Source organism: Athene cunicularia (genome assembly GCF_003259725.1).
Source record: "Athene cunicularia isolate RWA chromosome Z unlocalized genomic scaffold, athCun1 chrZ_part1, whole genome shotgun sequence".
Classification (NCBI taxonomy): domain Eukaryota; kingdom Metazoa; phylum Chordata; class Aves; order Strigiformes; family Strigidae; genus Athene; species Athene cunicularia.
The window spans coordinates 33,843,459-33,868,967 of NW_020799142.1; the positions used below are offsets into that span (position 1 = coordinate 33,843,459).

Below are 25,509 nucleotides of genomic sequence, written 5' to 3' on the forward strand. Positions count from 1 at the left end.
GAAATCTCTACACTGGTAGGGGCTGATCACACAAACACTCCCTACAGTCAACTGAGATGCGAGTCTCTCATTTTCCCCTTTCTTTTTAGTCTATACTCTTAGCAAAGTTTCTAAATAGCTTTCAACATGGACAAATGCAGTAGTTGACACTTATTTTGAATATTTCCACCGTTTTTGGAAGGAAAAAGTGCTTGGAAGACCTGCAGGAGCCCAACAGGAGCCCTGGCTCCCAGGAGGTTGCTGGGGGCCCAGTGGAGACGCCGTGCCGGGGAGCCGCTGCTTCTCTTGGCCTGGGCGAGGGGCGACGGCTCCAGGCATTCAGCTGAACCCAGCAGGAGGCCCTGGAGCAAACGCTTCTCCTTGCTGCACAAGTCAGGATGCACTACAGCACTCACAGAGCCGAGACACGGCCCATCGGTGGTGGAAACCCTGACTCTCCCCAAAATGACACATCAACAGGCACAGGAGAGACCAAAACCCGGCTTTTCTGAACTAACATTTCTGCCCCTGTGCCTCCTTCAACCTCTGAACGTGATTATGGACTGATTGGTTTAAAACTGTCTCACTTCAGGCAAGTATTTCTCTTTATTAGGGAAAATTCAAACGTAGAAAACAAAAAAGTGCTCTGTTATGCAGCAACTTGATGCCATGGTTCATTAGCTGAGGAACATCCACTGACTTCCAAGCTTCACTTCTATGGATGTTTAAACCATGCCGCTGATATTTATAGCACTTCAATACCTGTTTTCTCAAAGGATATTTTAAAAACTCTTTAAAAAAATCTAAGCAGTATTAAAGAAACGTATCAGCAACAGCAGGATACCCTGTATTATTCTACAGAACCTTAAACTGACCAACAGAAAAATTAAATTATTCCGGATTATGTAGAATAAAGAAAAGTATCCTGAATTTCCTTAATTTTGTCCCAATTAAATTATTACTTCTACAAAAAAGACAGCTTTCATTTTATAGTCACATATTATCATTATGACAGTAACCAGCATTTCTTTTTCATATCAATTCTCCTCTTACCAGCCCCTCAGAATGTTCACAGCAGTCAAATTCAAGCTCAGTTATGAGAGTGCTGCTAGTGGAAACAAAGTATATGGGAAACAATACGTCATTCTATAAATGTACACATCTAGAGAAAATACAGCTTTTCGTGTGCCTTTTTAGTTCAGGTGCTGAGGAGAGGGGCTCTGAAGAAGAGGATACCCTTCTGAAATTGTCAAAAAACCCACGGCAAAACCACAAGCTGAGAAGGCAGAAGCCCGCAGGCAGGGTGTGCAGGTAAGGTGTGTGGACAGGGCAACAGTCCCTCTCCTGGTTCTAGAGCTTTTCTGAGCTAGTTGTCATCTCCTGGTCCCCTGCAACTCCCTGCCAGGAGGGGGCAGAGAGGGGGGATGAGTCTCTGGAGCCAAGGCCCCAGCGCCAGGCCCCGAGGGAATGGCCTCAAGCTGCCCAGGGCAGGGTCAGGCTGGCTCTGAGGAAGGATTTCTGTGCAGAAGGGGCTGTTGGGCGTTGGAATGGGCTGCCCAGGGCAGGGGGGAGTCCCCGGGATCCCTGGAGGGGTTGAAGAGTCGGGCTGAGCCAGCGCTGAGGGATCTGGGGGAGTTGGGAACGGTCAGGGGGAGGGTCATGGTTGGGCTGGAGGAGCTGCAAGGGCTTTTCCAACCCAGATGACTCCGTCATTCTTTGCTATTTCTGACATAGAATAAGTTCTTTTAAAATTTATACTCAAATTTAAGTGTATGGATAAAGTACGTATGAAAATCAGCACGCTGCCTGCAAGTTGAGCTATCTAGAGAGTCCAAGCTGTGTGAGGGCATTACTGTGTCCCATGCAAGACCCTTGGCAGCATGGCACTGTGAGGCAGTACAGCATCACACCCAATACACAGTCTGGAACCAGCCTTCTCAAAAACCAGTCAGGCACTGAAACAACTCCAAAACTTTCCGTGTATACAAGTCTCATAAAAGCGTTTACATTAACCAGTTTCTCCTCACATTTGCAATACAAGAATACAGTTAGCACATCAATCCAGTTAGCTCTAAGAAACATGATTCCAGTTAAACAGAATTTTCTCAAGTGCTGTAAGGTTTTAGGGGACTCCTGCAACTCCTGGGTAACTGATCTACCCACAGGTCAGGTTTATTTATATTTTATGAAATTATGAAGCTTTCTAAAATTTCTGAAGTCCGAAGGAAAGAGTATCCTTCTCCCTCTGCCCCTTCCATTAAGTTCCAGCAGCTGAGGAACTTCACCTCAAAAGTCCCAGAAGAAAACGTACTATTACTGCTCTTCCACAGGCTGGTTGGAATGAAAACAGATTTTGGAAAGAGTAGTCACAGCAACTTAACACATCATTTTCATCCGTTCATTCTTAGAGTTAAGAACAGATAACAAACCTTGAGTGTTCTTGAAGGACATAATAGCTTGCCTGTAGGGATTCGGCGTATCCGGAGAATCGGTCAGATTAGCCAAGACCAGCAGAAGCAGCAGACTCTGGTTAGCTAAAGGGGAGCACTGCTCCAGCTGCGGTGCTGGTTTACTCCCCACCCCACCAAGAGTGAAGACTGTCCACAGGCCAGCTAGAGAGAAAAGGCAAAAAATATTATGTTCACATTTTAATGAAAAGAACTCCTTTAGGAGGAAAAGATAGCATCTGACAGAGAGAAATGGGAAAAACAATTCACCCCTGTACCTCTAAAATGACAGGTCTCGCTTCTTGGTTTCTCAAAATGAAAACTTCAGGAGTAACACAGCAGGGGGCACAGAGAGGTGGGAATTGAAAGATTACTGGAAATTCAAGAAAATTAAGTAACAGGAATATGAAAAGGAAATTAGTAGAGGGGAAACAAAAACATATGTTTGGAGGGGAGTACCTTAACCCCGGAGCAGATAGCAGCTGAAGGATTCATGTAGCAATCCTGACAATGCTAAGACATTAAGAGAGGAAAAGGAGTTCCTATGCCGCCTTTTTAGTAAAACTGACTTGTTCCATCATGTATTCTATTTTTAATAAATATTTTAGGCAAAACACAGCAACAAAAACTAATACTGCTTAAACTAGAGCCTGCAGACTGAGAGTCCTGCAGAGATCATCATCATTGTTCATCATTGTCGGTAGACAACATAATAACAAATAATAAACTTTTTGGAAAAAAAGACAGTATCAACAGCAATTTAAATTTAAAGGTATTATTAAATTCGTCCTCATATTTTTGCATTCCTACAGAAGATCAAAGAACTTGAAAAAGCACTCCAATTGGAAGTAGTTATACTGCTCTGAAATTCCTTTTCAAGAAGTTGTATGTAAGATGTAAAGGTAGCGAATTACAAAGTGTTTACGATAATTTGAAGTTTAAAATCTAGTTTAAAAAAAGTTTGAAGTGACAAATGATTATTGATATACTGTCAAAAAACCAGACTGATTAATTCCTCTTGGGTAAGCACGATTTTGTTGTCTCACAACTGCCTCAAAAATGCGCATGTAAAAGAGCACCGAAACTTCATTCATTTTAGGCCCGCAAAAATTTATTAGGTGCAAAAATGTAAATAGCTCATCATTCCACACTAACTCTCAGTTATTTGCTCATGAACTACAATAGGAATGCATGTTAGCACAGCCTGCCCTTTATCTAGGTGTATATATATGGTGCATGTACAGCTCCAGTATAAAGGCATAAAGTATAAAGCCAGTATAAAGCACCTGAAGGCAGCTCATTAAAACTTTCATTATCATAGTGTTTAAACTTTGATGTTGGGGCCTGAAACGCGGAGTCATTTTCATACTTAATCCTTATAGCATTAAAAAAAATTAACTCCAATACTAAACAACTGCATTTGAAATTCCTGTTCCTAATTACAGCAGTGTTGGTGAACCAAGCTGACCAGCTACGTGCCCAAATACCGCTTAAAGGAGACTGGAAGGGAGAAGCAGGAGAGGGAAAGATTAGAGGACACCCCTCAGCCATCTCCAGCAGATCCATGAAGCCTTTTTCCTTGCCACCACTCAGGAGACTCCATTACACTGGGGGCGGGGGGTGGATGGGTGTGAATAAAGAGCAGCACCAGAACTGAAGCAGATGATGCAGACAGCATTAATGAGTAAAGTCACAGGAAAGGATAAAATCTCCCCCTCCCATGGCTATGGTGGCACATGACAACTTCAGTGTCACTGGCCTCTGTCACATCTGGGCTCCTGATACGTCCCCCAGGTGATCTGAACCAACCCTTCCCAATCTCATCAGATGATACTCATCTCCAAATGCCTGCTTAGCAGTTAATTTTTTGAGTGCATCTCAAAATTTTACGGCAGAAGCTGAGGATTTCACCAAATTATTCATTTAACAGGTCAAAGTCTTGAATTACACAGCACAAGAAAAAGAAATAATCTCAACTTAAAAAAAAAAACAAAACAGAATTCTATTTCCTCTTTTAATGTCTGTATTAAAAATTATTATAACACACTTTCTTAAAGACAGAAAAATTGACAAAGTTTAGTTTTCAATCTTCTAGTCTGCAAGATTCAAGGTACAAAGGATAAAAAACTGCAAGCCATCTGAGTGCAAAATATAAGTATAGTGTAACTAATTAAAAGAATTTAAAGCACTCTTATCCCTACAAAATTTCAAGCTAGCCAACGAGTATTTTTCTTCAAACATAATTATATAGTTAGATTTTGTAATAAACCAACGCTCCCTTCATCAACACAATTGCAAGGCAATTACTGCCATGTCATGGGCAAGGAATAATGCCATTCAGTGTTAAGAAGTTTGAAGTAGTTCTTATAATAAAAAGCACTATAATTACAGCCTTCTTAGCAAAAATTTCATGTTACATTAATAATCCTTTATCACCGTGTTTTTGATCCACTGTCCTTAAATCTTAACGAAGCTGAATAAAAATGCTGACCACGAAGTTAGCTTTTAACTCATGAGCTATCCAGATAGATAACATGCAAAGAAATTATTTTCAAAAAAAGCTTGAAATAACCATACATTTATTATCATGTGTTAAGTGAATTCAAATTCGGCACATTCCCCTTCTTAAAGTTTACTGTAGTTCTCATTTTCAGTTCTCTACCACCTCACCCTCTGTGGCTGACATCTGACATTACACCTTTCCTCAATAGTTAGGAAAAGAGGGATATGTCCAAAATACTGGCTTGCAAATTGAATCTCCCACCAGGGAGAATGAGGTAATTATGTCCAAGAGAAATCTGCACACTGATACATCATCCAAGTAACCGCCTGCAGTTCTGTCTCTTGTTGGCAAGTGGTATTCCCCCAGAAAAACAATCCCATGATAATGGGTTCATAATACTTTCAGTTCCAAAATGCAGTGTCACACTAGGTGCTCTCAATGCACTTAAGAGACATCTCTAAGGAAAATATTGCTTCTGATCATTAACAGCAGATTAAAGTGCTAAACATATAAAGAGCTTGGGAGAACAGACAAGAGCAGTCAGTGTTTCTAGTTAAATTCTGTTATGTTCACAATATTTCAAGTATCACTTTGCTACACCTGGTTTTACAGTTATGTATACTTCAAAATTCTTAAGCTTTATTTAAGCTTTTAGCAAGGAAAATAAAAATTATTTATGCTGCAACCTCTTAGAAGTTCTCCTCACTATGTTCTTTTCAGATCTGAAGTTACAGTTAACAGAGAACATACAAAGAATATACAAAAGAAGGGGCCAGAATCACATTTCAGATGCTGCTTCTTCAGAACATCACAGAAAAACAGAATAAAAATTAAAAAATCTCATGTTTAAAATTCCTGTTCAAGCCAACAGGATAGCCATAGGCAGCTGTAATTGTACTAGGGCTGTCTGGCATCATTAAAAGCACAGAATTAAATTTGCCTTGACACTTTAACATATTAGATTTCTTTCACATTTAAACTGCACTTTTAAATTTTACTTATTCCTATTCTCTAATCATTTCAGCATACATCCCAAGGGAAATGCAAATTACAGAAGTTTTCTTAAAACTTTCTGTACATCTGGGAAGTGGCAAAGATGGGTTAAGCCTGTCAAAACTAAACCACTCAATTATGAAAAGGATGAAGGAGGTGCATTACCTGCAGTAACATCACGACCCGAAGTGCTTCTAAAGCTCTCAAACTCCTGAAAAGGGTCTACATTACCAAATGCTACCTTTCTGGTGCTAATTATAAATGATGACATTAATAATCTATAACCCTAAACCAGTCTCTTCAACATTTACGTATTCAGATCACTTATTTCATCTACAGAATTTACTGCTTTCTGCAAAATACTTGTAATCCTATTTTTAATTGTAATTCTCTAATTTATTTCTTGGCTCAGTTCCACATGGAACCCCGTTACTAGAATTTTTGTTGATTAGAGAAATACTAAAATTTTGCCAATTACTTCAGGCAAATACATAGACACTTTGTAAAGGAACCGACTGTTTTTACCTTTTAAACAAAATGAGCAGATCCATTTTTTTCCTTCTCTTCCACAAAACTACCTATCACGACTTCTTTGTTCCCTATTCATATAGTTCTATGTGAGGCACAGCAAGGAAAGCAGGTGTTGCTTAAGTAGAGTTTTTTTGCAAAAGAGAATCTGAGGTCTTCTGTAAGATGCGTAGAAACACTGCTCATAGCCATGAAAACAAACCCAAGATTTTAATCTAGTTTGACAGTCTGTGGAACAACACTTAATGGCAAAATGAAGTTATGACACATTCATCAAAAAATAAATTTCTTTCACCAGACTATTACTAAACGTATACACAGTTCTGCAGAAATCTGAGCCTTACGCTCTGGTCTCTGTTACACAACAAGAAAATATAAATAAGATTCATACCTACTTGGGAGAAAAGTTTACATATACTTACTCATAGTTTCATGTGACCAAGCAAAATTTTAAGAGCTTGATTTTAAAGCCATTTTAAAACCAAAAGACAGGTAGGAGCACAGAGGGTACTTAAAAAAATTTAGTCATTATAAAGCATTGGAAGTTATAGCCAACTGAACTAGCACTGCATACCATTATTTCAAGTTAGTGTATCAACAAACTGTGAGCTATAATTGACTTGTGAGCTCTCTTGGGATATTTATTAAACTAGCTGTAATTCTTCCACAAAACATGCCTTATTCACTTTCCAGTCCTCGGTGTAAAGGCTTGGAAGATAAAACCTCTGAGCTCTCTCTCTCTGGAAAAAGCATTAACACAGAGGAAATCGGTGTTACTTATTTCAAAGTATCTTTCTGGGAAAATGAGAATTATTTTTTTCGTTTGTTTGATCACAGTTGCAACATGCAATTACATTAACAGAACTTCATCAAGCTTTCCTTTTAACAGCCTATCCTTCATTAAATTTAAACATAGGCATTAAATTTCAATTAACGCTGGCATAGCCTTTTTGAGTACGCTGACTCCTCTCCTCACTGGACCTTGGTGACAGAACAGATCCTTTCCTCAGTCCCCCATACACACAACCCAAATCCTACCATACATTGTTAGCATCCTGCCAACGAATTTTATCGCTTTTGAAACTATTTTGCAGAGTGCACAAGACGGAGGTGCAGCCCTGGGCAGCTTTTGAGGCTGAAAAGGGAGAAGTAGAAGTTTTACTAGGCATGAAGATCTTCAAAAGATCTTCCTCATCTCTTCCTGCCACTTTAACATTTCCAAAATGACAGTCCTGCTCCCTTGTTGCAAAAAAGGAAAGAACTCAAGTAGATGAGGCTATGGAAGTCGGTTAAAAAAAAAGCATTAAATATCAGAAAGAAAACCCAATCACAAAACCCCCACCAAACAGAACAGTTCAAACCTATGTTTCAGTAATCAGTTCAAACAAGTCCTAGCTCCACACCCTGCTTTCCTATGTATGAAACGTTCAGCATCCAGAAGATTGTTTAATGCCACAGCAACATCTAAGACAATAGACACAGATTATGAAGATCTAAAGCAAAAGTGATTTTCACTGCATCTAATTGATACCATCATGTCCTTCCTCCACCAAAACCAGCGGATACTGTATTACTCAAAAACATTACAAATACTATTTCATTCTTATTACATCCAAGCAGCAGCTCTGAGAACTTGAGGGCTGGGGTGGTTTTTTTGTTTAATGCTTATTATGTGTGTCACATTTCTTAAGTCAATTCAACGGTTCTCACGTTGTGGTCTGATGAACACTTTCTGGTGGCCCATGGAGAGTTGGCAGTTCATGTTGTGCTGGCTCTTGTCCTTGTTTCCAGCTGCTACATTGTGTTAGAAGAAAGCTAAAAATACATAAATACTTTCCTACGATTACTTTTCCATGTAAGCAATTTCTCAAGTTGCCACGGGGATGTTATGTGATAATGAATGGGAGAGGAAAAAGTGGTCCACGGAATCATAAACAGGAGAGGCTGGATCAGTGAGGCAACGGCTATATCAAGACGCAGTTCACGTAATGTCTCAAGTCAAAGTCATTTTATACTTTATAAGCATGTCCTTAACATCCCAGGTCTTTATTTAAGTAACTTAAAATTGCTAATCGTGAGGAGCAGTGGTATACTTGCTTAAAAGACTATAAAAACAGCATTAATTTTAGGAAAGTCCTATTGCAAGTTTTTGGAAGATTCATTATAGCAAGAAACTAGCAGAACTGAAGTATAGGAAATATGGAATAATTTTTATGTGGTTAATGAACCTGCACATTAAGTATTCTACCCTCAAGCAACATTAAACTTATAAGGAGCACAGACACAAACTACAACCTCTGACTGAAAAAGTGTATCTGACTGCAGTGTAGAATTTTTAGGTAGGGAAATTATAAAACTCAGAAGCATTAAAATGGCTGTCGTAAATACTATAGTAAATTTTTGCTTGCAGAAACTTTTTTAGCTGACATAAGTTCTTCTAAATTATAGATTTTTACAACCTTGTATCTGACATGGTAATACAAATGACAAAGGCAACAATTTTAATTTTCAGCAATATTTTTCAAGCTCTCCACTGTCTAGCATTAGACAAACAGAATTACCCTAAGCTAGCTTGAGACATAGAAGGGAAGACATTTTAAAAACAACTATAAATGGTTTCTGGGTGACACAGTCTAGCAAAATAAATTCACACGTTAAATAGTGGTAGGGTAGCCAGTTTCTAAGTCAACAGTAGGCTGCAGCAAGAATTCACACATGGGAGATACTAAATTTAAAAGCTTATGCGCAGGGCTGTAAGCATTTTGAGACAACAGCTATGTACCGGTCCATCTTGACTCTATTTACTGTTCAGAATATAGGAACAGTAAAGGATGTGTACCAGGGTAAATGGATGATCAGTTGAAACAGCATATCTAAGCTTAAAATGATATCAAGCTACCCTTAGTCCTTGATGCAAAGTGCCGTGAAAAGTCAAAGTCACATATGTCTCAACAACTTATACAGTGGATTGACATGGGCTTCATTTCAGATGCTTTATTATTATTCTACTTTATTATCAGTATTTCATTCCTAAATACTACAGAAAAGTGACTGCAATGTTAAAGAAAGATTACGAGCATGTTTTAGATCACTTATTTAAACGTTTAAAAGAGATTGTACAAGATGTGTGTCAAAACCAAGTTATTTTCTTCTCATCAAATCAGTGCCACAGAACCACTAAGACTGGCTCTTTGAAATACGTGACTGAGTACGGCTTCTTTGTTTCAAGTTTGTCATGCCTACTAATACTATTCTAACAGAGACAAGTATTTCATCCCACTTGCCAAAACAGCAGAAGGTAGTCAGTCGCTTCTGTGAAGTCAAGCTCTACAACACAGATCTGCTGCCTGCCCCACTCCTGATCGGTCTCTCCAGGAATACCCAGTTCGTGTTTGTGTCTCTGTGTGTGTGTATCTGTCTGTGTGTGTGAGTTTTTAAAACACATCCCAGGCACCTGATTTTTGCCCATCCCCATTGCTCCCAGCAATGCTGCAGCAGTACGGGAAAGATTCAAGGCACAGCCAAGCTATCGGAGTCACTGGAAGAAAGACAGCCCAGCAAATCTCCAAATAAACTCTCCGAAAGCCACAGCACCGAGAAGCACCAACGTGTCCAAGGAGGCTGGGGCCGTGATGTCATTAACACATTCTGGAAGCAGTTTTTCAGGAAATGAATCATGGAAGCAAGTGAAATTCGAAGATGTATTAGGTAACTGTGTTCACCCCCTACCCATGCAACAGTCTCCCCTCCAGTACATTTTGTTATTCTATCCAGTCTAATTTTAAGGGACGAGTAATGGAGCTTGAACCACATCCTTTGGGAAGAGTGTTCCATAATCTAATAAACCTCAATGTTCAATTTTTTTCCCTAATATTCAGCCCGAGCATTACTTTGTTCAACTTGGTCTACTTATTCCTATAAGTGGTTCAATGTAATACCATAAAACATTTCTTCCCCAGTTCAGTGTTTAGAGCCTTTAAATAAAAGGCAGAGTCATGTCTCCTTTGTTGCCTAGCCAAATTATATACACAGATTTTTCTTTCCTTTCTTTGAAAGCCTTTCCACTTTGCTTCCTGCAATTAATCCCAGCTCCAACACTTTACACGATCTCAAACGTCACTGCACTGAAAAAGATCACAAATAACTGCATAGATTTAATATGATAAAAAAGCATATTCCTCAATTCACTGCAAAAATAGGGTTTATTTAATTTTAAAGTATTTATTCTCCTTGTTATCACTAGATCTCAGGAACTCTTTACTGTGACATCTAAAACCATACAGGCGTTTTTCAGGGCAGGAGCCTTCACCTATGCCATGAGATTACCCAATTTTTTTTGTTTGTTTGAATTTCAGAATAATGAGAGGACCACCTTCTCCCAACAGCATGAAGCTCAGCTGGAGACTTGCATTTCCATCAAAGCTTCTGACACCACAGCTGTATCAAGAATGTATACAGACACTGAAAAAAAGACTATTTCATCTGAAAAACTATAGAAACATTCATAAAGTCAACACCTTTAAACTGTCTCAATGAAGTTATACACTTAAGATTTTCAGATGAAGGCTACTTCTCTTACTCGCACACATATGTTGAAGAACGGGATATCTTTGTTAGCTGGAAACCTCTGAAGACATTTTTAGCATCCATAACATGGATCTGAGTAGTAGATGTAACTCATGACAGACACCTTGAACAATTAAGTCAAGCAAATTACATACCACATTCCTGAATCAAAAGGCTACAAAGTTGTCAAATAAAGCTGGAAATAACTCTAATAAACAGATTTTTTCACTTCAAGAAATATACTAAAAAAAAAAAACACCAAACTATAGCAAGGGAACATCTTAAGGAAGGAAATCTTCACAGTTTTATTAGCTTCACTCCTGGCCCGTTGCTGAAAATACCTATTCCAACTCCTTAGGACACAAGTGATACAATTTCTGAGATGGAATAATATTTCTGCTGCACATTTGAAGACCATCCAGTATAAATGAAGCTGTAAATGTGACCACAATATTAAAAAAAAGTTTTATGGCATTATATAAGAACACAATACCACAGTATTATGACTATTTGAAACCTGGGAAACTAAGTGCAAGCTAGAAGAGTGCGAGAGGAAAACGTATGAGAAATGTGGGAAAAACTGCAAATCCACCCAGTATTGGATTCAATTTTACAACAACTGTCTGACTCAATCAGACATCAGCCTTGGAACAGCAAACCTCAAGCCAACAACAAACTCACATATCAAGAAATTAAAAAGGAGTTGTTGGGTGCTGGGCTTTTCTGTTTCGGGATTTTTGGGGGGTGGGTGGGGTGGTGGTTGTGTTTAAGACTTTTTGTTTTGTTTTGTTTGGAGGCATTTTGGACATTTTTTTAAATAGAAAACTCCTCTGGCTTTTGCCCAGGGCACTGTTCTGGTACTTTATTGTTGTGGTCAGAATGGGAGGGAGCACAGTGGATGTGTATAATCCCACTGTCAGTAGGATTTTCAGTAACATTTTCTGTCAACACAATCAGACAAAATTGGGGACAGAAATGAACATGGAAACGCGTTCAAAAAATATCCTGGCAAAAGCAGAGCAACATTTATTTGCAGCATTGACTTTGACAACCAGATGAAGAGGATGGAAAAGACAGAGAAGTTTTAAAAGTTGGGTAGAAAGGAAGAAATAATTTTTCAGAGGATAAGATCACAGGATGATTCAAGCTGGAAGGGACCTCAGGAGGTCTTTGGCTCAACCTCCTGCTCCAAGCAGGGGCAGCTATGGAGTCACATCAGGTTGCTCAGGGTTTCATCCAGCTGAGACTTGGAAACTTCCAAGGATGGAGATGGCACAACCTCCCTGGACAGCCTCCTCCACTGCTCGACTGTCCTCATGGTCCTCACACATAAATATTTCCATAGGATTTCAGAATCTCATTAATTTCTTTTCAAACTATTTCTTAATTTATAAAATGGAAAAAAAACAATTCCCCTTCGAACCAAGATGAATTTATGATACTGGTCTAGCTATAAACAGCTTGAATATTTTGAGAAAGACAGAGTCAGATCAATGTGTGATACACTTGGAAAAAAAATCCACAGCAATCACACTCATGCTACCCTAGACAACAATGCCTATGAAGGCACATCAACGGTGGGTGGAGAAACAGTGTGCCAGGAGAACTGATGAATGCTGTAAGTTTGGAGGTGGAATAATGGAAAGACAATATTCTGATTTTAACAGAACTCCAGAAAATGAGAAGTCCTTCAAGGTGTCCAAAAACGCTTCATAAACCAACATACAGACATACCCAGGATAATCTCGCATTTATACATGCAGAAGAGGGTTTAGATCTTCAGGTAATCATCTTGGTAGAACATAAAAGTATGAACTGTAAGAACAACTGGAGCTGGTGACTGCCAGACATTTCTGGAAGTGTGATTGATATTTACTGGAGAGTTGTGGCCAAAAGTTTTTAAATAGCTCCTAGCATACTGCAGCATACTCTCTGGATTTATCCTGATAACCTTGTCCTCAAATTATTTTTGGTTTACTGTGCACTCAGAGAATTGCAAGTATTTGTTACCACAAATTTATGCACACCTTGATTAACCTCCATTTCAGAGAAAGGGAAGAGAAATCTTTTAAAGTTCACTTAACAGAACAGGGCTGCCAGCATGAATTCCTCTCCATAGCAAGAAGGCCAAATATTAATGGGTTTTTTAGGTAGGTAGATACATTTTAGGATTTATGTATATACATATAAATGGTATTTTACATAATCACAACATTTATTTATAAAAATTATATTTATGTAAGTTATCAAATATATTGTCTATTATATCAATTATAAACACATAAATAAGGCAGAATCATGAAGAACTCATCACTTATAAATAAACATTTGCAATGCATGCATCAAGTGCAAATTTCCTCCAAGTATAAGGGCTTCTCCTATGGGCAATTTGCTGGTACAAGGTGGAATACCTGCTGCACTTCAAACACAACCCAAGACCTAACTTGAAAATGTGGTGTTCAGTTACTGAAAGAAGCGGTAATAAAAGTTTGTAACACTTTCTCATTCTTCTCCTACTGCAGTGTCGATCTGTTCCAATCATGAACCACAAGACACACCGGAGAAACAGATGCTCACTATTTCAGGCAATTGCAAAAATCAGGGTTGTGCACACTGTGCTATGCCTCAGCTCCCTTCTCTTGTTTATGCACATGATACCAAAACACTTACAGGCATCCGTATGTTCTACACCTCAGACGATCCTATCATAAATGAGGACACTCAGATTTTCCTTTTTACCATGATCTTTTTATTTCTTGGATTCCATTATTATTTTTAATTAGTGCTAATGAGGGTATCAATGTTAACTAATGATTTTGAAGCAGTACCCTCAGAAGAACTTCAACCCTACATAGAAGGGGAAGGAGGAAGAAGAAATTCAGATTGTCATTGACAGAAGTGACCTGTAATGTTGCTAGACAGATCAAAGTATCCAACAACTGACTTTTCCAGAGCAGTCAGAATTTTATATCACTTAGCAAGTTTAACACTCTGCTCCTGTTGACTACTTGTGACTGCAGGCACTCAATTCAAAATTAACGCATTTCGTGAGACATGAGAACGTGAGTGATTTGGCTCCTGGGAAAGTCTCCCTCTAAAACGAATTGCCTAACGTGATTAAAAATTTAAAAAATAAAAATAAAAATTAAAAAAAAAAATAAATATATATATATATATATATGCAAAGAGGTAAAGGAGAAATGTTTCTTTCTGGACTCAGTTGCCTAAAACACAAAACAATTTTCACCTTTCCATTCTCTTACTTGTTGAACATATGCAGCTCAGTTTCCATGGCAAGTATCATGACACGACATATCCATGCCAAGACATATCCCTTGATGGGGGGCTTCAGAGATCATTCTTGCCACCACTCGAGGGTCAAATCCAGACTTATGTTCAAGTTTAGTATTCAGGAAACAACAAGGATCAGCTTTACCATGCCAAAACTCAGCATCGCTCTATCTATGTTTAATCAGGCAAGACCTAAGCAATTGCCATGGAGGAGGATGAGGTAAGAAGTAGTAAATTTGGTGCGTGAATCACAACCAGACCTGCTGGACCTGCCTCTGCAAGGATGCACCTCTCCTCCTGGTCTCAGTTTTCATAATTCCCTCCATTCCACCACTGAATTACATCTCGACAGCTAAACCTCAGCATCTTTCCCAGCCCCTTCATGGCCTTCCTTCTATTGAAATAAACGCCTGCTTTCTCCTTTCCTCAGCCTGCTGCTCATATGCCAGATAAAGATCCCAGTCTCCTGTTTCTTGTCCCAGACAAATATAAGAAGGAATAGCTAGCACAGCAAAGTCATTGTAGATCTGCTGATTGACTGCTAGGTCTAAGTTTCACTCCTCCAAACTTGTGAAGTACCTGAGCACTGGTACCTGCAGCAACTCCAACCAGCTTCTCTACCAGAGCCTGCAGGAGAGCATTTAAAAGAAATTAAATAAAAATCCAAATACAAGTGCAGATGGAAAACTCAATGCTACACAGTTTGGGAGCGCTCTGGCTGTCACCCGTATTTCTGAGAAGACTTGATCACGCTCCTTGGACCCCACCACCTCTCTCTGATGCACACATGCGATGGGCATGTTGTTTTTTAATCCACCCCAGCCTGTCCCTGTTTTTGTTCTAAGCCAAAACATTCTGTAATGCAGTGAGATAACTTCCTCATCCACACTACCTGCTGTACCAAAGAAGAGAAAGTCCCCGAGTGTTAATTCTCTTGCTTGAAACCTGGTCCACCAGCAACTGGATGAAGGAACTGCAGGGAAAGTTCCCCCCGCACCTTGGAACAGGCTCGCAGACTATGAGGGGTGCCACATCCCAAGCCTCACTGGCATGACGCTCTGTGGAACACGCTTCATGTAAACTCAATGTTCAGACAGTTTTGCAGCCAGTTTTTCAACAAGTTCCTGCGCAACGTATACAAACAGCAAGTTTCGGGACCTTGTAACTTGGCTAGGTTTACTAAAAACTGTGAGAGTGATCGCAAATGGCATGTCTTTGTCCATGGTTTCACTCCCCTAAGCCCCCCTTCATGCTGGTTCCAAGGCATGAAGGCTCTAAAACTCCTTAATAAAACAGATGTAAGAATTCAGTATTGGTTAAGTAACATTTTTCCCTAACCTCATTCTCAGAAACAGAAGAACTGTTTTCAATTAAAGTGGTGCCAAAAAAAATTTTTTTTAAAAATCAGCCCAAGGAAGATACTCAGCATCAAAGTTTCATCATAAACAACTGAAGTTTGAAAAAAAAAAAAAAAAAAAATTATGAGCAACTGAAAATTGGATTTCACTACAGAAAGTGCTATATAAGCCTATCTAGAGGCATCAATACCAGCTCCAGCCATATGAACATTATTAAAATGGTACTTTAATGATAAAGCATCGAGAAAACTGTCAGTCCTGAAGAATGAAGTCCTATCCCTAGAAAAAGCATACCACAGGCAAACCAGGGCAAAATTCTTCATTTTCTTGACTAGCAGAAAATGCCTCCTCAGCTGAAAAAATCCAGGCTCCCTGCTTGCTCTTCAGAGCAAGACATAAATTACTGCCAATGTTGATGAGCTGTTTTATGTTAGCACCTGCCCTTTGGCTTCAGTCTCTGAACTGAATTCAACTCCAGAGGCATCAGATAGTAACAAGTTTTTGTCACCAGACGCCACGGTTGGATTCCAACCAACAAAATGGAGCTGCAATACATGATATCCTATTTGAAGTCCTCTTACGCATCTAATACCTATTAAGTTGCTTGTCTTTTGGGTAGGTGGCCAGAGTGGAGGGAATGGTGTTGGGAAGGGTTTTGGTATATTGAATTTGCTGACTACAAAAATACAACACTATGGGGGGAGAAAAAGGCTGACTAAGTATTGCTAACTCTGACTGTATATACAGACTTCTTTATAAAGAGATTTTTTTCTTCCAACAAAAATTGATAGTTAACCTTGAAATTATATAGAAACATGTACTAACATTCATCAACTTTAATAATAAAGACTAAAATTACATATCATGTATTAAGAAAGTTCTGGTTCCAAATATTGATTTGCCAGTTATTAACCTACCTTCTGGCATGAATTACATAAAGATCTGCATTAATCCTAATATGAGAAGTTACATCTAGAAGCGCTTTATTTTGTCTCTAGCATGCATGTTCAGTTCCAAAATGTTTCATCTTCAGTACCCAAAAATGTTTTACCACAGGGCAAAGGATTCCTTTAGGCTTTTCCTGTTCATAAGGATTTAGCAACAGTGCCAAGCCATAAGCAATAAAGCATTTGCTCTCTGGGAAAACAATTAGGAAATACTGAGAACTACTCATGACCGCCTTCTCTGCTATCATCTACAGTAAGTCTAAGCCCATGATTGAGAAAGAGAAGCTAATATAGCTTCTTAATATAATCCACAGCATAATTTTCATTCTAACCCAAGCGTCAGATGTGCCGATTTGAGCAGCAGGACTGTCCTCAAGGGTGACACCTGGCATCACTGCCTGCAGTTGGAAAGTGCTCCAGATTTTTGGGTAGCACTCTCTTCTTCAGAAACTACTTGGCAAGCCCCACCTAACCAAGCCAGCTCTATGTTGTACACAAGCTTTGTAGGCCTTCAGCATCAGCAGCTGCCACTTGTGCAGAGTAATCCTTTTCAGGCTACCTGTTTTTGAGTAGATAATTCAAATAGTGTAGTATTTTCCATAAAAACATTTCCGCTATCCCCAATATCCACTCCATATTTGCACAACCATTACTCAGGCTAACTTGATGCAAAATCACAAATGCTGTCAAGCTGTTTGGTACGTACGTGGTCTCACAAGCCACAGCACGGAAAGCTGACAGCAGGAACCTTGTGACCAACCCCTGCTCGAGGCTGGCTCACAGCTCTGGGCTGCCTTGGAGCCTGGGCAACAACGTGTCCTGACTGCCTGGACACCCAGCCAAGCTGCCCTTCCTGCTCTGTTCCTCCGTGACTGCTCTCTTACCTCCCATCATCACTTTTCTTGAGAGTGGTTGATGACACTGTCACTTTTAACACACAATTTCAAGCTCTGCCAGCTTAAATATTTGTATACTAAAATATTCAATGGTATCCATATCTATTAAAATTAGCATTGTTCTGATCGTGTTTCACATTAATTACCCTATTAGGGCGGTTCTTCGAGAATACTGACAACACGCTTCCTCAGAAGGGAAAAATGGATATTGATTGCCTTCATCCTAAACACCACTTAGCCAAACAAAAAATTACAATTAGCAAGACCAGACAAAGAGAGACATGTATATGGTGTATATACATCTTACAAAATAATCTGAAATTGTTAGTTAAATGGGAATCTTACACAAGCTACCACATGCAAACAACATGTTTTATTAACCTTGAAGCAAGGCCTAGCACTTAAATCATGAGGATAAAGATCAGGAAACTGGAATTTCGTTCCCAGTTGTAATGTCAACTCACTGTATAATTTTAGTCAAGCTCCAAGCATGTCATTTCCTCTACTTCCCCTATCTGTAAAAGTAAGAATTTTCTACTTTATAAGGGCATTTACCTCGCAATGCCCTTGGCCCGAATGTGTTGTTTGGTCTTGTTAAGGTGCTGGACGATATCCATTTACCATCTCCCCTGAGATCCCAGCTCAGCACAAGGTATTTGAGCACACGACCAATTTCACTGGCTTTTCCAAAACTGCTCTCATAATTACAGTTTCCCATGGAGGCAGGGAGTGAAATAATATTTCTGGAAACAAACCTTAGCTTTAGAAGCGATTCCTGAATCTGGACCAAAGAACAATTATTAGCAAGTAGCAAACTATCCAGCTACCCAATTACTGCTTCAAGAAATAAAAACAACGCTAGGCTGGTACAAAGTCAGGGACGGGACCGCTGCTGCAATGAGAATTCCTGAGCTAATGTCCCCATCGCTTCAGAAATGTCTGACTCACTGTAGAGTCTCAATGGATTATATACACATTGGAATAGATTGTATATTCATTGGGAATATATATGTAGATGTATATATACATAAAATTATACATATACATAAAATTATATATAGATAGATAGCTATAATATATAAATCTATAGAAAGACGCATCATTTGTTGACAGATATTCTGAGAATGCCAATTGCTGACAGGAGCAATTCCATACATATAAGATATTGAGGCTCAATTCATAAGTCAGCAGTGAGTTACACTGATAAACTTGAAGTCAAAATTAAAATTATGCAAAAGACTTTTTTTAGCAAGTTTTATATTATCTATATTTTATACATTTACACTTTTAATATATTTATCTATGTCTATATAACATATTCTGTTTTGTTTATATCTACATAACAATTATTCTGATATAAATTTTATGTATATTTTTATTTTTATCTCTAGGTATTTTGACACCTACGAGGTATATTTCCATATATACATACTAAATATACATTAATATAGTTTATTAGGTCATATGTATTTTCACATTATAAAAATTTATTTATTACTATATATTTTACATGTAGTTATTATGTTATTATAACATATAATGTTATTATTTATATTACACAGTCTTTCTATGTAATGTCTTTTTATAGATACATAAACACAAAACTAGAGGGTATCAAACAACTGTCAACTGCTGTGGTGCCCAAAAACATCTCCCATTCTTGGCGGAATTAATTTGACCCAGATTTTCCTTCCAGAGCAAACTCTGCTAAAACCTCCCATAATTCTGCTTTCCTTTCTCTTTCAGGTAAGGCAAATCTTTGCTCAAAGTCACAACCTGATTTGCTTCCTAAAAACCAAAACCCTCACCAACCTCCCTCATAGGTATTCCATGAGCATTCTTAAATGAAGTCTATTAACTATAAAGCACATAGAGGATTCTTCCCATTTCCAAGTATCTTATCAAAGTGGAATTAATTTTGCTAATTAGCAAGTTCAGCACTGACATAGCATTTACCCAAAAGATTAAGAAACAGGTAAGAAATAGGTTCAGTATATGAATTGCTTGCATATGGCAGTAAGAAACTTAAAGTCACTGCATTAAGGGTTCAGAGAGGATGTATATGAGATATTAAGAAGTCTGGAACAGAACAAAAAAGCACCATGACTCAACTGCAGAGGAAGAAGACTATTAAATGTAAAAAGATTAAGTCTCTTCCAAATCAGGAAAGAAGAAGGTACATAAGATTTGGCAAGTTCAACGTTAAATCATGTCGAGCCAAGCCAAAAATAACTTAGGAACAGCTTGCTAAAGGTATAAAAATTAACAGTAAAAGCTTTCTCAAACTATATGAAGTAGACAGCTCCTCAGAGATGCCAAAAAGCAATGGAGGTAATAAGGGAGCACTCTGAGAAGTTCCAGCTCCAGCAGATGAGCTAAATGAAGTATGTTGGTGGGATTTTCCAACACACTCTGGCTACACCATCAGCGGATCTGATGAAAGACCATGAAAGGAGCACTTGCTGTCGTGTCCCCTCTAAGCCTCTTTCAGCAACAGGTCATCTTCAATCAGATTAAGGCTCAACAGGAGGCTGTCTTTAGAGAAAGAGTCTTCAAATGAAGGGTTGGGAGAAGATTTAGGAAGAAATTCAGTGTAGCCACAAATCATCGAGATCAGAGTTCTCACCTGGTAGCGCTAAAGTAACTCTACTATAAAATCCTCGCATGGCATACATCTGTTAGTAGAGAACATAAGATGGTAATTGCAACATCAGTTAAAGAGCTCCTTGGGATGCAGGACATGACCCCTCCAGACCTTCACTGTAGGCTATGTATAAGCAGAGCAGTGACTACAACCCAGAGACACACGGATAAATTCTAAATTTGGGGGAAGATTCAAATCAGGCTCTTACACAGATAAGTCATACCTGTTAAAAAAGCTGCACTGACCTTTCCCATTCGCTTAACATTTAACCACATGGTCATCTCACAAACCTTTCAAAACTTTTTGAAGGAGTCAAACAGGAGGAGTAAGAAGAATCTAGTTGATACAGAACACATGTCAACAGGGGTTTTAATATAGCTTCCACCAAAATCAGCAGTCTCTTTCCCATTGTACATTTCTTCCCACTTTCTGTACCCTTTTAAAAAAAAAAAAGAATAGTGGGAATAGAACCCACTACAGCTGGATTTCTAAGAGGCATCTTTTTTTAAAGAAAAAATAAATATCAGACATCTGAAAGAAAAGCATTTATAAGATTTAATGGGGACTAAATAGAGGAATAAATAGTCAATCTGCATAGCAAAGGAAGATTATCTGTAGATTGCCATCCAGCTACCATGGCACTAAGACCTCCGATTTTCCATACATATCTTGGAAACCAACAAAGCACTCAAGAGTTAAAAGATACAAAAAGCTAATGCAGATCATCAAATCTGAAAGTGAGTTAAGAGTCACAAAATAATATCCCAATGGAATGCCAGCTAACTGCTAGGGTGATGAATGCAAGGTAGGATATTATACGCATGATGGTGTAAGAAATCTAAACTACCCATCATAGCAAATTCTAAATTAACTATTTCCATTCAAGAAAGAAGTCTCAGAACCATTATGAGAAGTCAGCTCAAACCTTACAGTCATCCAAAAGGCAAAGTGATCAAGTCATATCTCTTGATTACAGCCTTCCTTTCCCCAATGCCTTTTATTTGAGGCTGGTCAAAGTGACAACACTGGAAAACATTTACATGTTCTGACATAACCGAGCAGCGGAGTAGGGGACAAACCACCACTATTGAAGCCAATGTCTCACCCACATCATAGTCCACCCCCCTAGAGCATAACACCCCTTTCAAAGATGCTACAGGACACTGTCACAAGCCTTAGTAAAGCCAGGTGGACAACTTCAACTCCTCCTCCCTCATCCACGAGCTTTGTCATTTTACCATTGCCAGGGCAATGCAGTTGGCCAAGCACAAATTTACTTTCGTTCCAGCCATCTGCCATAGCTAAACCAGCATCATTTCTACAGCTGGCTAGCACTGCTGCAGCAGCAAGCCAGACAACAATCAGAACTATGTAATTTCGTTTTTAAGGCGTGTGGCATTTTCAGACTGTCTCACAAGACTCAATATCTGCATCAAGTGCTGGTTCCTAGCATTCATCTGTATCTGGACTAGAGAGCTTCAGCTGTATAACTAAAGCTATGTACATCCTTAGGTTTTACTGTTCGTATTAATTTCACACCTAGGATTCCTCACCGTGGATATAATTACAGTTAAGTCAACCTTCTCTTGCTTGAGTTTATGAAATTGAGGAAAGCATAAGCAGCTATAAAAACACCTGCCTCCACAATAAGGAAAGCCCTGACGTAGTCAACTGCAGTAAAGCCTCAGTTCTAACTCAAATACCTGAAATCAGTAAAAAGTTGTGTAAACATGCCTTGCAGAGCCTATGGACTTCATTAAATAGTTTTTAATCATCATTTGGTACAAGCCCAAAAGAGAAAAACGAAACATGGTACTGCTTAATTAATATCCCTTTAAGCAAACACAGCATTAATTTCTTTGAGGAAGATGTGAATTAAAGGACTCCAAAATACATTCAGAGCAATTTTTAAAAAGCAAATGTACAATATATCAACTATTATATCCCAAGCTTTTATTACCTCCCACACTTCACACCAACATACGAGTTTAATGATAAGACACCCACATGCATGCATGCTTATATATAATTTATGGATAGGGGACCACATTCAATTCTAGTTAAAAGCATTTGGCATTCTAGCACATTATAAAATCCCTTCCTACGCTTGAGAAAGGATACAATGACGATTTCCATAACGGACACCACACTTCATAACGAATTATGTCTAGCACAACACCCACACTAACCAGACAGAACTATAAATTTTCATTTATACAGTCATTACTTCTTTTCAAAGTCTGCCTACTAAAGAGGATAAAGTGACAGGGAAAATGCCAGTTCTACACAACAAAGGGATTAATTTGTACATAAGGTGCAATAATTACAAGTATTTCAGGTTTCCATCTTTAGTAGTTGCCTTATGCTTGTTTGAAGTATGTGCCAAACCACAGCGAAAATTTAATTTAAAATTAATTAACTTTAGAGCTCTAAATATATGCCGAAGCAACTTTTACACAGTTTATATGCTTTACGAATTGACTACTGCAATTTGCAAAAATGCCAGTTCTTGACATACCAGTAAGATGCTAAAATGACTTTAAAAACTACTTCAAATATCAGAGCATGTCATGAGTTTTAAGTGACTGGTGGTGGTTGTGATGGGGAAAGAGAGTGCAAAACACAGAAGGGGAAAAAAAGATGTTATTAAAAAGGCAGGAAGAGAAACACTAACAGTGATTGAGGACGCATTATTTTCCAATACACAAACTGCAAAAGCGCACAAGGTTATTTTTTCTTCTTCCAGTGAAAATATTAAGAAGCCAAATGGCAAAGATAAACGTTTTCTATCTAGTGAGAACAAAAATTCCACAAGTAGCTACAAATTATGTGACAAATCATTAACCTGACTAGACAAACTACATGGGACTGCATTTAAAACATTTTAATTCTAATTATCTTGAAATTAATTATTAGATTTTATTCTCTAAGTATAATTTTAAATGAGTTTACCTAAACCTTCATTTCTGAGAGAGTTTTACAAGGAGACAGAGTGCACACTAAGGGAACAGAAAAACAGAGGAAGAAACAAGACTTAGTCTATGACTTGTTTTCTTCATATCACTTGATGCACTTTATTTAGTAAACTTACAGAGTCCCAGGAGAGCCCATATTAAACAATGTATTTTCAATTCATGAAGCAGCACTAGCATAAATAGCAAATGTACTCAGACCAGCCCAGCATTTGTTCATTTTAATGCTGCAATTAAATCACTCAGTTGCACTAAATGCTGTCACCAAGACTTGGTTTTGCAGCTGCTACAGCAGCTAATAATTCTTTGTTCGGGAAGCAGTACAACAACTTGTGCAGAACTCAGTATAGGGAAAGTAAATAGATCTCAAAAGGAGGGAAATTTATATAAATCTTCATTAATAAGCAGTTCTAACCAATACAGCAATAATAACCAAAAAAAAAAAAGTTACAGCAGACATTGAAAATTAAGTTTACAAAAAAAATTAAACAGAACATTGGGCAAGAACAGGAATGTGGCTAATGAGCACATTTTCCATCTATGCTAAAAGTAATTCAGGACAACTTTCTTAATTGCAGAAATGTAAAATGTTGCACTTTCAATTGCATAAAGCCTTTACATAATAAGCAGTTCTCTAACCTAGATTACATGTAATTCCTGTTCAAGAACAACTTACAAAAATCAGAGGCTCTATAGCTTCTGTCTATCTCCTGGGCTGCTCTGACCCAGAAGCAGTAAACAACACCTTGAAGACTATATTGTACAGCAAATCCCTAATTTAACTTTTAATAGAAATAACAGCACACAAAATCCCCAAAAATTAACAACAGAAGTAGTCAAGGAGGAAAAAAAAAAAAAAAAGCCTGAAAACAATAAAGATTTCTCCTTAACAAAGTGAGATTATGTGTGTTAGCAAACTCTATTGAGTGATCATCAAATATTACTGAGATGAGTTCAAACTGAAGGCCTACCTCTGCAAACTGCAGTATGCAGACCGTAGATTTGTTCTGAGAGCAGATGCTCCAGGTGCTGTTTGAGAGAGACCCTGCAGGACTAATGCTGCTTCTAAAAATGTCATTCAGATCTTTTTTTGCCTCCTTCTCCCTCTTGGTCACAGGCAAAATAGTCTAAAGAAGTTGAACAAAAGTCACCTCAATAACTTTCTGATGACAGTCATCTGATTAGTTCTACCAAAATGTTTGGCAAAAGAAAAACCCACGGATGATCTCAAATAAGGTCACTGTGTAGCAATGGAGAGTCTCCTATTTATTTAAGTATGAAAATGTGTCTGCTTGGACTAGTGCCCAGACTTGCCCTTATTCTCAAACTGAATCTGTTTGGTTGGGATTTTTTTAAATTCAAAAAAAAAAAAAAAAAAAAACCAAACCTCCAGATTTGTTGTTGTTCATTTGTTTCCTTGAGACTAAACTGGATCACTGAGGAAACTCACAGAAAATTTATTACACTGTACGGAGATACACACTTGAACCAAGTCCTTTGTGTACATACTAACACTTACAGCAGCTCATCATGAACAGCAACGATTCTGTTTCTGTTTCCAGGAAGTTGTCATCTTTTGAGGACAGAACCTATTTACATTATCCATAATTTCAAATGAATTAAGATTCCTCAGTGAAGCTATAACTTTTTGATAAGTCTGGACTAGGGCTCTGAGAAGCTCTGAAGTCAGCCACGTGCACGTTTGGATGAAAACTCCATGTCCTGGCTCTCCACACTCTGAGATGGAAAAGCAGCACTCACTTCAGCAGGGTGAGGAAGGAGTGGTTTTGCTTTCATTCCCACTGCTAGAAGAATACCTTGGTCTAACAAGCCTACACAACCTCAACCAAGTGTTGATTTCATGAAGTCCAAAAGCATTGTTCAAAACACTTGATATTTCAAATTATCTGACTTTGTAAGCACAGGCCAACTAATTGTCTTCACCGAATTACTAAAAGGAATTTTTATTTTCACTTTTTCCTCTAGGAGATTGCAGGTGATAGAGTTGCAAGCAGCTGCTCCATTTCCTCTGATCAGCTGTTTGAAAAGCGTGTTTCGGATCAATCCCTCTTGCCAGAATTTAGTATATATTCCATATTAGGGCATACACCTTCCTAGCACGTCCTCTGGATAAAGAGAATACCTGTGTTTTCAGCAGTGTACTTCTAGATTTGCAAACAACTACTTTTTCTCCAAGGAGACACTTGCGAACCCAAAAGAATCTTTATACCATTACCCAGTACAGGGGCTGTTTATGGTTATACAAATGCGGTTGTATGAATAATTTTTGGGGGTAGTCACTATGTGTCAGAAGCACAATGCCAAATTCTGTTATCAAAGCTGTCATAGGCATTCCAGCTGCTGCACCTGACTGTCAGTCCCCCA

The 25,509-nt window shown here is 38.4% G+C and overlaps 1 protein-coding gene across 2 annotated transcripts in view; it reads right to left on the reverse strand.

Moving 5' to 3' along the window:
* Positions 1-25,509, reverse strand: part of DYM (dymeclin) — a 219,953-nt gene that overhangs the window by 139,235 nt on the left and 55,209 nt on the right. For both annotated transcript variants that reach the window (XM_026865591.1, XM_026865592.1), the window contains exon 9: positions 2,409-2,591. In XM_026865591.1, the coding sequence (XP_026721392.1) occupies positions 2,409-2,591 (183 nt within the window). The remainder of the gene's footprint in view (positions 1-2,408; positions 2,592-25,509) is intronic.